General features: G+C 36.7%; 1 protein-coding gene across 4 annotated transcripts in view; it reads right to left on the reverse strand.

Moving 5' to 3' along the window:
* Nucleotides 1-405: 405 nt before the first annotated feature.
* The window catches only part of GRSF1 (G-rich RNA sequence binding factor 1), a 40,432-nt gene continuing 28,094 nt past the window's right edge, over nt 406-12,743 (reverse strand). For all 4 annotated transcript variants that reach the window (XM_061420415.1, XM_061420416.1, XM_061420414.1 and 1 more), the window contains 4 exons: nt 11,873-11,994; nt 10,612-10,747; nt 10,195-10,270; nt 406-5,590 (listed from right to left, as the gene is read on the reverse strand). In XM_061420415.1, coding sequence (XP_061276399.1) covers nt 10,221-10,270; nt 10,612-10,747; nt 11,873-11,994 — 308 coding nt within the window. In that variant the 3' untranslated portion in view covers nt 406-5,590; nt 10,195-10,220. The remainder of the gene's footprint in view (nt 5,591-10,194; nt 10,271-10,611; nt 10,748-11,872; nt 11,995-12,743) is intronic.

The raw sequence follows: 12,743 nt of genomic DNA on the forward strand, positions 1-12,743 counted from the left end.
TGTGTGTCTTATTTTACACAGAATATGGCTAAAATTACAGGCTGGAAATATCAAATACTGAGGATGTGGACCAACTGGAACTGTCATATTGTTTGGGATATCTAAAATAGAATGATCACTTTGGAAAAGGGTACGTCAATTTCTAGTAAAATTAAATATATATCAACCTTGGGACTTCCTCAGAAGTCCAGTGGTTAGGATTCCACACTTCCACTATAGGAGGCACAGGTTGAATCCCTTACTGAGGAACTAAGACTCCATATGCTGTGTGGCATGGCTAGGAAAAAAAGAAAAAGAAAAAAAAAAAAAAAAAATATATATATATATATATCCTTGCAATTCAGGATATTCCACTATGTACTTACCCAAAAGAAATTAAAACGTAGGTCCACAAGAAGCCTTGCACATGATATTCATAGCAACTTTATTCATGATAGCCAAAAAATAAACAGCCCTTCACCAGACCAGTGAAAAATTAAACTATAGCATATTCATACAGTGAAATACTACTCAGCAATGAAAAGGAACAAAGGGCTGACACACAAAGATGAATGTCAACAAATGCAGAGTGGGAGAAATTTACATAAGAATATATAATGATTCTATTTACAGACGAAACTATGGTGAAAACAAAATCCTAACCTTAAAGGACGGAGGAGGAACAGGAACCGACTGCAGAAATATTCTGATGTGATGGAAATGCTCCACAGCTTGTAAGGGGTTTGGGTTACAGCGTCATGTATCAACACTCATCAAAGTAACATTTGTTCACATCACTGTACATTTTACCCCAAGAATAAGAAGTCTACTTAATAATACGGATGCTACAAAGCTTAAGATTCAAGTATAGATGTCTACAACTTGGACACACATAAACAAAATGCATTGATGGAAGCATAAATACATGAAGAAAATATGGTAAAATGTTACTTCCAAAATCTAGGTGGTAGTATGTATAGGCATTCAATTTTTCCAAATATTTGAAGTTTTTATTAAAATGTTATTAAAACATGTTGCAGAGGAAAAAGAGACATAATAACCACTGCAGGGTATGGACTGTTGCTTAGATCCTGATTCAAATGTACTTTTTGAGAAATTATTTGATAAGAAATTAGTATTTTTAGGAGTAATGGTTATTTTTAAATTTGGGGGGGTTGAGCAGCATGTGGGATCTTAGTTCCCTGACCAGAGCTTGAACCCACCCCCCCTGAATTGGAAGCACAAGTCTTAAGCCAAGAAAGTCCCTAAAGTCCTATTTTTAAAAAGAAATATAGGATATACATATATTCAGAAAAAATGATGGTTATCTTGAATCTGTTTTAAAATTAATGAGGATAAGTAGATGGGGATTATAAGAGAAAAAGAAATATGGGGACAGGCTATGAAGACAAGTTCATACAAAAGAAAATCCAAAAGCCTTTAAATATGAAGAAATTGTGTATTTTTAACCTTGGCAGATTGGCAAGGGTAGATTGCTAATACACTGTTTGAGGGGGTTGTGGAGAAATGGGGACTTGCATTGCTGGTGCAAACTAAGAAAAAACAAGCTATAGACAGAAACTGAATTTTAGATATAAGTTTACAAGTGCACATGCTCTGACCATTTATCCTATAGAGAAATTTATGCATGTACAAAATGATCTAAATTTATACAAGGTAATTCATTCCAGCATTAAAATAGCAAATGACTATAAACAATTTATATGTTCATCAGTAATGACAGGTTAAATTATAAATTACATCCATACTGTATAACCATTTTAAAAAATGAGAAAGGATTTTATGTACCAATATAAAATATTTAGGATGTATTAAATGGGAAAAAAAGGTAAAGAATAGTATATTTTTAAAATAAATGAAAATGCCAATATTCACCTATTATATAGTAAAATCACTGGAAGTTTACATTAGAAAATAAAACCATGATGACATGGTTGCCTGAGAAGAGGAACTAGGTGGCTGAAGTACAGGATGGAAGGAGACTGTTCACTATATACCCTTTCATATCTCTTGAATTTTATTTCCTTCAAAAAGTAAAAACACAAAAACTTTAAATTATCCTGTTTATTCTTGTATTATCAAGGCTTTAGAACCAAATCAAATCTCCCTATAGTCCTCTTCCTAAAATTCAGTAAGGAAACTACCCAACTAAAAAACTGGGCAAAAGATCTGAACAGACAATTCACCAAAGACAACATGCCCATGCAAATGTATATAAGGATGTCAATATCTTATACAATTTATGGACCTTCAAATTAAAACTAAATACCACTACACACCTATTAGAATAGCTAAAATTCAAAACACTGACACCACCAAATGCTGGCAAGGATGAGTTGCTACAGGAATTCTTATTCATTCCTGGTGGAAATGCAAAATGGTACAACCATCTTGGAAGACATTTTGGCAGGTTTTCACAAAACTAAACATAGTGTTACCATATGATCCAGCAATCGCACTCCTTGGTATTTACCCAAATGAGCTGAAATCTCATGTATACACAAAAAACCTACACACAAATGTTTATAGCAGCTTTATTCCCTTAGTACAAACTTCAGAGATTTATTTTTTAATCTGCTGAATTCAGGCAAGGAAAATGTATTCCTACTACATTAGAGCAATTTTTTTTTTCCTAAACTGCTGAAACTTAGGCACTTTACTGCTGAAATATGCCATTCTACTAATTCAGGTCCTATTAATTCAATGTCAACCCTTTCACTTAATTTAGGGAAAATTCTCAAAGTAACAGTATGTTTTAAATTATAAGATAAATAGGATGTAACCCAGAGAAAAATCTCTCAAATGAGAACCTGCTAAGGCAGGGGGTCTCCAACCCCTGGGCCATGGAGCACTCCAGTTAGGAACTGAGCCACAGAGCAGGAGGTGAGCAGAAGGCGGGCAAGCAAAGAAAAGCTTCATCTGCATTTACAGCCATTCCTCATTGCTCACAGTACCACCTGAGCTCCCCCTCCTATCAGATCAGCTGCAGCATAATAAATGCAATGCCCCTGAATCATTATGAAACCATCTGTGGAAAAATTGTTCCACAAAACCAGTCCCTGGTGCCAAAAAGGTTGCAGACCATTGTGCTAAGGGACTGTAGGGCAGAGGATGCCAATAGAGTATGTTAACTAATAATTAGCAGGGTCACTTCCTCAGAATGTCACATAATAGCAGTGGCTTTCTCCTGGTTCTTCCTGGCCACACTGCAGAAATACTGAGGAGGATTCAGAGCCTTTCGCTCCATAGTGGGTTCAGTCTCCCCCCGCACCTGGCAGAAGCCTCTCACCCAGACACAGAGGGACAAACAAAACAGTTCTGCTTCACTCTCTGCTAACAGTATGTCAGATCAGAACACAGTCTTCAGCAATTTTCCCCTTGGTATCTATATGCTCCTTATCAGTATCCCTTCCTTGTAATTCTTTTGAGCAGCCCAAAGGAGGATACAGGTAAACCTTGACACATCCAATCCCACTATTTTTGACAGCTTTACCACAGAGGAGATTATAGAGACACAAAGGACCCAAAGACAAGAGCAAATTCACTGCCACTATTCTTTCAATAGAAAATGATGATGCACAAACTAGTTTTGTCACATTTTGAGGGGCGGGGGGGAGTATGTCTTTAGATTGGATAAAAATAAAAATTACTTTTATTCTATTATGTGCTGCTTTTCTTCTCTTTCCTGCACTACATTTGCCTTGTCAGCTATTACTAACATAAATTATGAGCAATAACCTATTAAAGGGAGTATTGGAAAGTATTACATGAATTCATAAGATGACTTCCCAAGAATGCACGCCGAGTTTTTTTTTTTTTTTTGAGAACTTGGCCACTAGTATGGTAAGAAGATATATCCCTTCAAGCTTACCCACCACAGAACATCTTGCTCTCATTCTTTTCTAAGAGTTGTACAGAGAGAGAGAGAGAAAAGATCATATTCTAATAGCTCAAACAGCGACAGACACCAGTTTACATAGCTCAGTACACTCAACCACGTATGGAAATACATTTCTATCTAGGTAGTAACATGGAAGATGTTAAGCTGGTTGATTGAATCACATTCTTATAGGATGATAAAAACAAACACAACTAAAAATTAACCATTTCTTCTTATATTAATAGACCAGGACTTGACGTAACAAAAATATATTAGGTTGATTCACACACTCCAAAATAAATACTCTTAGGTAATCTTCAGCCTGAAATAAGTCTTCATTTATTGACTACTTACAGTACAGCGATTCCATCTTAGCTGGTATTCAAAGATGGTTATGATTTAAGTGAGAGAAGGCATAATCTCTCTTTCAGATACCACCTCTCAGAAATCTGGGCTAATTCAACTTTAAGAACTAGAATTGCATCTCCTGGTAACCACGTGACAGTTGTCACCCTGAGAAGGGGAACAAGGCAAAGAAACTATACAGAACTTTGATTCTCCTACACAGGTTCACATAAAGTTAGTTTATTAATGACTACAATTTGAAGCCAGCCATTTTGATCCAGTATTTAAATAACAAGCTGTTTAATATTAAAGCAGAAGATACTGCCACAATGTGACAGAAATACAGCTTTACCCATAAACCTTTCACACAATTATACATTAAATGCTATTTTTATTTAAGCAAGGCACCCCTACTTGTTCTAAAATATGGGATGTGCTACCCCACTGAAAAAGCAAATGAGGAGACAAGATTTTTTTCCTACCTAGAGCTGGTTTAAATTCAAGTGAAGCCATTAATGTCCTTACAAGTCAGGACTGTTATGACATGTCACTTCACAGTTCTTAGACTAACACACACCTTAAGGTTTACCCCAAAATCAAAACAAGATGATTGAGCGGGGGGGCGGGGGGGGGGCTCACTGGGATGAGGAGGGGATGGGTTAGACAACTTTTAAGTTGAGACTATAATTCCCTCCTTAATTATACAGGCACCAATATTAAATGCCTTTAGCACAAGGCTGAAAAAGGCAAAACATTTCTAAGACATAAAACTGCCAAATTATTGTCATTTACACTCACTAACATGTGGTATTTATTTTGTTTTGTTTTTTTAATTCCTACCCCATCTAAGTAATCAAATACATCTAAAATTAAAATAGCTCTGCAAAACTATAATGGTTCAAGGGCCTGAAACTTTTCCTTGCTTTGGTGAGTATTTGGCTAAAATAAATCAGTATTTTATTCCATGAAAAGTTTTACATTGTATCTCTTAATTTATAGGCAAAATCCAAAACCTCAAATGGATAACTTTTAAAATGGGAGAAATATTTTAAAGGACAGTGCTGAATAAAAATATGTAGCCTTCTGGGTCACAAATCATCTATGAAAACAAACTTTAATTATATAAAATAAAGACCAGATTTTTAAACCAGATCCTGGACAATTTAAACAAAAAAACTAAATTTGAGGTTTGTATCATAATCCTAAACTGAATCTTTTTCTCTGAACAGTCCACTATGGAATTTTTCTTTTAAGCAATTAACCCAAAATCTTGAAATCGCTTCTCTAGCAGTTGCTGCTAAAAAACTGGAACTTTAGATCCCAAGTCCAAGAAAGACGTGCAAATGAAATGCTTCTTGCTTCATCCTGAAAATGAAACAAAAAAGTTGCACATTTTTACTCAAACTAAAAAAGTGCTGCACACATTCCCATATCATTTAAAACTACAAATTCAATACTTTTTTCCTTTCTGATTTACTGCAAGTTATCTAACAAACAACTAAGATAAAGAAAGTTAGTTAGGCATGAGTGTTTGCAGCCTGGTAGAAAGACAGATTTTCAAGGTTGAACACAAAATATATTTTACACAGATTTTAGCTAACATAAATATATTTAAGGCCCACAACTGTGGGATTTTATATCCAAAATTGGCCTGACTACAGTAAAGAAATGCCCCATGTGTTTTCAAGAAATCATTACAGTTAAATGTTTTAAAGTAATGCACCACTACATGTAGAAATACGATCACAATATATTAATTATGGGGAAAAAGATACAACATAGCACTGAGTCAGGGAAGCAACATCAAAATATATCTACTTGATTTGTCACAGATAAAACTCTATGAAATCTATGTACTTCCTAGGAAAACAGTTTTCATGACACCATTTTCGGAAAAGAAGCAGTAGTATATTAAACGTATATAAATCCATGATACACCCTGGTTTCAAATGTATTGTTTTAAACACCTTAAAAATACCTTCAGTTCAGTTCAGTTGCTCAGTCCTGTCCAACTCTTTGCGATCCCATGGACTGAAGCACGCCAGGCTTCCCTGTCCTTCAACAACTCCCAAAGCTTGCTCAAACACATTCCCATCAAGTTGCTAATACCATCCAATCATCTCATCCTCTGTTGTCCCTTGCTCCTCCTGCCTTCAATCTTTCCCAACATCAAGGTCTATCCCAATGAGTCAGTTCTTCGCATCAGGTGGCCAAAGTATTGGAGTTTCAGCTTCAACATCAGTCCTTCCAATGAATATTCAGTAGTGATTTCCTTTAGGATTGACTGGTTGGATCTCCTTGCAGTCCAAGGGACTCTCAAGTCTTCTCCAACACCACAGCTCAAAAGCACAATCTTCAGTGCTCAGCTTTCTTTATGGTCCAACTCTCACATCCATACAAGACCACTGGAAAAACCACAGCTTTGACTGTATGGACCTTTGTTAGCAAAGTAATATCTCTGCCTTTGAATATGCTGTCTAGGTTGGTGATAGCTTTTCTTGCAAGGAGCAAGCGTCTTGTAATTTCATAGCTGCAGTCACCATCTGCAGTGATTTTGGAGCCCAAGAAAATAAAGCCTGTCACTGTTTCCACTGTTTCCCCATCTATTTGCCATGAAGTGATGGGACCAGATGCCATGATCTGTTTTCTGAATGTTGAGTTTTAAGCCAGCTTTTTTCACTCTTCTCTTTCACTTTTTATCAAAAGGCTCTTTAGTTCTTCATTTGTTTGCCATAAGGGTGGTGTCATCTGCATATCTGAGGTTATTGATATTTCTTCCAGCAATCCTGATTCCAGCTTGTGCTTCATCCAGCCCAGCATTTCACATGATGTACTCTGTATGTAAGTTAAATAAGCAGGATGACAATATACAGCCTTGACATACTCCTTTTCCTATTTGGAACCAGTCTGTCGTTCCATGTCCAGTTCTAACTGTTGCTTCCTGACCTGCGTAGAGATTTCTCAAGAGGCAGGTAAGGTGGTATGGTATTCCCGTCTCTTAAGAATTTTCCATAGTTTGGTGTGATCCACACAGTCAAAGGCTTTGGTGTAGTCAATAAAGCGGAAGTAGATGTTTTTCTGGAACTCTTACTTTCTTGATGACCCAACGGATGTTGGCAATTTGATCTTTGGTTCCTCTGCCTTTTCTAAATCCAGCTTGGACATGTGCAAGTTCATGGTTCACATACTGTTGAAGCCTTGCTTGAAGAATTTTGAGCTTAGCTTTACTAGCATTTGAGTTAAGTGCAATTGTGTGGTAATGAGAACATTCTTTGGGATTGCCTTTCTTAGGGATTTGAATGAAAACTGACTTTGTCCAGTCCTGTGGCTACTGCTAAGTTCTCCACATTTGCTTCCATATTTGACATGGATATGCTGACATATCCCCTTGAGTTCAGCACTTTAACAGCATCATCTTTCAGGATTTGAAATAGCTCAACTGAAATTCCATCACCTCCACTAGTCACCTCCACTAGCTTTCTTTGTAGTGACACTTCCTAAGGCCCACCTGACTTCACATTCTAGGATGTCTGGCTCTAGGTGAGTGATCACACCACCGTGGTTATCTGGGTCATGAAGATATTTTTTGTACAGTTCTTCCATGTATTCTTGCCACCTCTTCTTAATATCTTCTGCTTCTGTTAGGTCCAGCTCGTTTCTGTCCTTTATTGTGCCCTTCTTTGCATGAAATGTTCCCTTGGTATCTCTAATTTTCTTGAAGCGATCTCTAGTCTTTCCCATTCTGTTGTCTTCCTCTATTTCTTTGCACTGATCACTTAGGAAGGCTTTCTTACCTCTCCTTGCTATTCTGTGGAACTCTGCATTCTAATGGGTATATCTTTCCTTTTCTCCTTTGCCTTTTGCTTCTCTTCTTAGCTATTTGTAAGACCTCCTCAGACAACCATTTTGTCTTTTGGCATTTCTTTTTCTTGGGGATGGTCTTGATCATTGCCTCCTGTGCAATGTTATGAACCTCTGTCCATAGTTCTTCAGGCACTCTGTCTTATCAGATCTAAACCCTTGAATCTATTTGTCTCTTCCCCTGTATAATCATAAGGGATTTAAGTCATACCTGAATGGTCTAGTAGTTTTCCCTACTTTCTTCAATTTAAGTCTGAATTTGGCAATAAGGAGTTCATGATCTGAGCCACAGTAAGCTTCTGATCTTGTTTTCAATGACTGTATAGAGTTTCTCCATCTTGGCTGCAAAGAATCAATCTGATTTCATTATTGACCATCTGGTGATGTCCACGTGTAGAGTTTTCTTGTATGTTGTTCAAAGAGGGTGTTTGCTATGACCAATGCGTTCTCTTGGTAAAACTGTTAGCCTTTGTCCTGCTTCATTTTGTACTCCAAGGCCAAATTTGCCTGTTACTCTAGGTATCTCGACTTCCTACTTTTGCATTCCATTCCCCTATGAAAAGAACATCTTTTTTGGGTATTAGTTCCAGAAGGTCTTGTAGGTCTTCACAGAACCATTCAACTTCAGCTTCTTCAGTATTACTGGTTGGGGCACAGACTTGGATTACTGTGATACTGAATGGCTTGCCTTGGAAACAAACAAGAGATCCTTCTGTTGTTTTTGAAACTGCACCCCAGAATTGCATTTCAGACTCTTTTGTTGACTATGAGGGCTAGTCCATTTCTTCTAAGGGATTCTTGCCCACAGTAGATATAATGGTTCAGTTCAGTTCAGTTCAATTGCTCAGTCGTGCCCGACTCTTTGTCACCCCATGGACCGCAGCACGCCCGGCCTCCCTGTCCATCACCAACTCCCTGTCCATTACCTAAACTCCGGTCCATTGAGTCGGTGATGCCATCCAACCATCTCATCCTCTGTCGTCCCCTTCTCCTCCTGCCTTCAATCTTTCCCAGCATCAGGGTCTTTTCAAATGAGTCAGCTCTTCGCTTCAGGTGGCCAAAGTACTGGAGTTTCAGCTTCCACATCAGTCCTTCCAACGAACACTCAGGACTGATCTCCTTTAGGATGGACTGGTTGGATCTTCTTGCAGTCCAAGGGACCCTCAAGAGTGTTCTCCAACACCACAGTTTAAAAGCATCAATTCCTTGGTGCTCAGCTTTCTTGATAGTCCAGCTCTCACATCCATACATGACTACTGGAGTTAAATTCACCCATCCCAGTCCACTTTTAGCTCACTGATTCCTAAAATGTCGATGTTCACTCTTGCCATCTCCTGTTTGACCACTTCCAATTTACCTAACATTGACCTATCATTGATTCATTGACCTAACATTCCAGGTTCTTATGCTATATAGTTCTTTACAGCATCGGACTTTACTTCCACCACCAGTCACATCAACCACTGGGTGTTGTTTTTACTTTGGGTCTGGTCTCTTCATTCTTTCTCAAGTTATTTCTTCACTCTTCTCCAGCAGCATACCAGGCACCTACAGACCTGGGGAATTCATCTTTCAGTGTTATATCTTTTTGCCTTTTCATACTGTTCATGGGGTTCTCAAGGCAATACTGAAGTGGTTTGCCATTTCCTTCTCCATTAGACCACATTTTGTTAGAACTCTCTACCATGACCTGTCCATTTTGCGTGGCCCTACAAGGCATGGCTCATAGTTTCACTGAGTTAGACAAGGCTGTATCTTAGAACTAAGAAATGTGAGTTAATTTTTTAGGAAGACAAGCTAATATGAGGCACATTTTCAGTGTATTATAATATAATATCCAGTTACTAAAGGTGAAAAATTATTTTTAGGCACACAGAATGATGAATGCTGGGAACGATGCAAAGAGATTCTAATAGGAAAATCAAGCCATTGCACGATCATAATGAATTCTATTTCCCAGGAGAATTTCATTTCTTATAGTGAGGCTTCAATCATGATTAGTTTGATCTTTATTAAAAAGAGAATGGTTTTACATATTACAAATTAGTGAGTTAATGATTAATTTATCAACTGAAAATAATTTCCACAATTCTACCTCTTAAATTTACCTTATTATCTGGAATCCTTTGAAGTTTTATTTTCCTTTCGGACATGAATTCAGGAACAATTCAATATACCTATGATCTGAGAATAACATAAAAGGGTCCATTTTTAAAAAGTTACAAACGCAGAAGTAATACTGTAGCCATTTTTTTGAGTTTAGCCAGTAACTCAAACCCTCTGTCCCATCCTTTCCTTATTTAAAAACGAAAACAAAACAAAACCTAACTCTGGATAGAAATATTCAGAATAGTAAATAGACAAATAAATGTTTCTCATTATAAGGTAGAGTTTTGTCTTCTTTACATTTATTTAATATTATTAGCAGAATACAGTTCCCCCATGAAAGACTTCTCGGTAAACTCTACAACAGTAAAAGGGATTTGTTGTCAAGACTGGTAACAAAAATCATGGGCAGCACTTACGAACATGGGACCGATCCTTGAGCATAGCTGCAACAGCATCCTCATGGGTATCGAAGTGCACATCAGCTTCTCCAGTGGCCTTCCCACTGGAACTGTATTCCATGGTGATTCTAACAGGCTTCAATGGAGCAAAAAACTAAACAGAGCCAAAAGGAACATAATGTTACTAGGTCCAATTTCTACAAGTCTGGTGGCCCTGCACTTTTCTTTCAGACTCTAATTCATACATCTAATAAATTTACTTTTAGGAAATCTCTTTAAGCAACTATGTAATTACACATCTACCATTTCATTTGGCTCTTCTGATCTTCTTAGAACTCAAGGTTATATTTCAAATATCTGTTTATAGAGAACTTACACTATAAATACAATAATATACAAATAGTTTTCAAACTTTCCTTTATACCAACAAAGACTACATTTATTATTCCTCCCATATACATCCTTTTGTGTTTCTAAAAAATCACCCAACAAAAATATTTCATTTCTTAATAATCATTCATTTTTACCATGTTTTAATCAGACATGCAGCTAATAATCATTTTCTTACCAGCACCACCTAAACAGAGCTACCACATTGAGTGGTTAATATTCCAAACCAAAGCAACAGAAAGCAATTCTTTAAAGAGACTATGCAACCTTCATTTGGGTAAAGATATGATTTCTATTAGGCTCTTTGAAATAATGACAATTCTGATGACCCCCTGCTAACTGAAGGCTCCAGCTTTGGATCTACCTTAAGTATACATCCTCAAGTTCAGAAAATCAGTAAGTACTTTGTTGTTTTGTATCTTTTCATTTCACATAATATCTATCATAAAATATTTTTAAAATTTCTTTTCTCAAAAATCAGGGAAGCTGGATGCAAGAAGGTTATATGGCATTGAAGCTATATAACATGGTTATAAAGCTCCAGGCATTTAGGATAAGTAGATTCATGTCTAGTAGATAATTACAATGTGAGAAAAGCTCTGAGTCTTTTTTTAAACTCAAAAATTAACTGAACTAATTTAGAGAAAACCAAGCTTTTTTACTTTGAATACTAAACCTATACCATATAATTCTACATCTGTAAAATCGTTTTATGCCATTATAGATGACTTGAAAATGTAATAAAACCCACACTTCTCAGCTAACAAAAATAAAACAAGCTTCCAGAGTCATGGAGATGCCATCTTGCTCTACCTTCCCCAAATAGAAGTTCAAAACTTCAGAACTATTATTCAAAGCTATTGAGATTGGATATCTTACTGCCACACACATTTATAATGTCTTGGGCATTGGCTTGGAAAGGCAATCCTCTCATATGGACAAAATGTAGTGAAGACGTAGTTCCAAAATCAACAGCCTCTGGTATCTTTTCTGACATCTCCTTAGGCAATTCTGAGAAGTGGAACAAAAAGCACTGTCAGGAACATCAAAGCTTCAGAGTTATTCGCAGACTGCAATTATGAATGATTTTAATTTCTTTTTTTTTTTATTTTAATTTCAAAATCCTCAATTCCTCTTCAAATAGTAAGGAAGAGGGCTTCCATTTAAAAGCCAATCACCTGAAATTTCCCCCACCTAACAGATATCACCTGAACACTTATAAGGATTTAGTGTCTCAAACCATTACCAGATTATAAAGAACGTATCTTTTTCTAACAACAAAGAGAAGGAAAAACAATTATGAATGAAAAATAAAGGCAAGAAATTTCCTGGGTTACAATCACTTAAAAAAATTAATATGGTAATGGGATATTTCTAGGGCACAAACTTAGAACGTATTTATCAAACTTTCAAGATTCTAAACACTGTTTTAGGATTAAGAATCAAAGGAATAATTAAACACGGAGGCAGACAACATTCCTTCCTTTGTCAACAATCCTGCTCTCTTACACACATCTTTTCCCAGCTTAAGTTTAAAATGCTGACAAACTTACTTCTTTTTGTTATATATGTGAAAACTGGCTTTTGACATAGAATCTACAAAAAAATAAGTAAAGTTTTTAAAAACCTGTATCTTCGGCCTGTACAGTCAACCCTTCATACCCTGGAAACTCTGGATACAGAGGGCTGACTATCAGACTTGAGCATTCATGGATTCTGGTATCTATGACGAGTCCTGGACCCAATCCCCTGTGAATACT

The sequence above is a fragment of the Bos javanicus genome, chromosome 6, assembly GCF_032452875.1.
Source record: "Bos javanicus breed banteng chromosome 6, ARS-OSU_banteng_1.0, whole genome shotgun sequence".
NCBI lineage: Eukaryota > Metazoa > Chordata > Mammalia > Artiodactyla > Bovidae > Bos > Bos javanicus.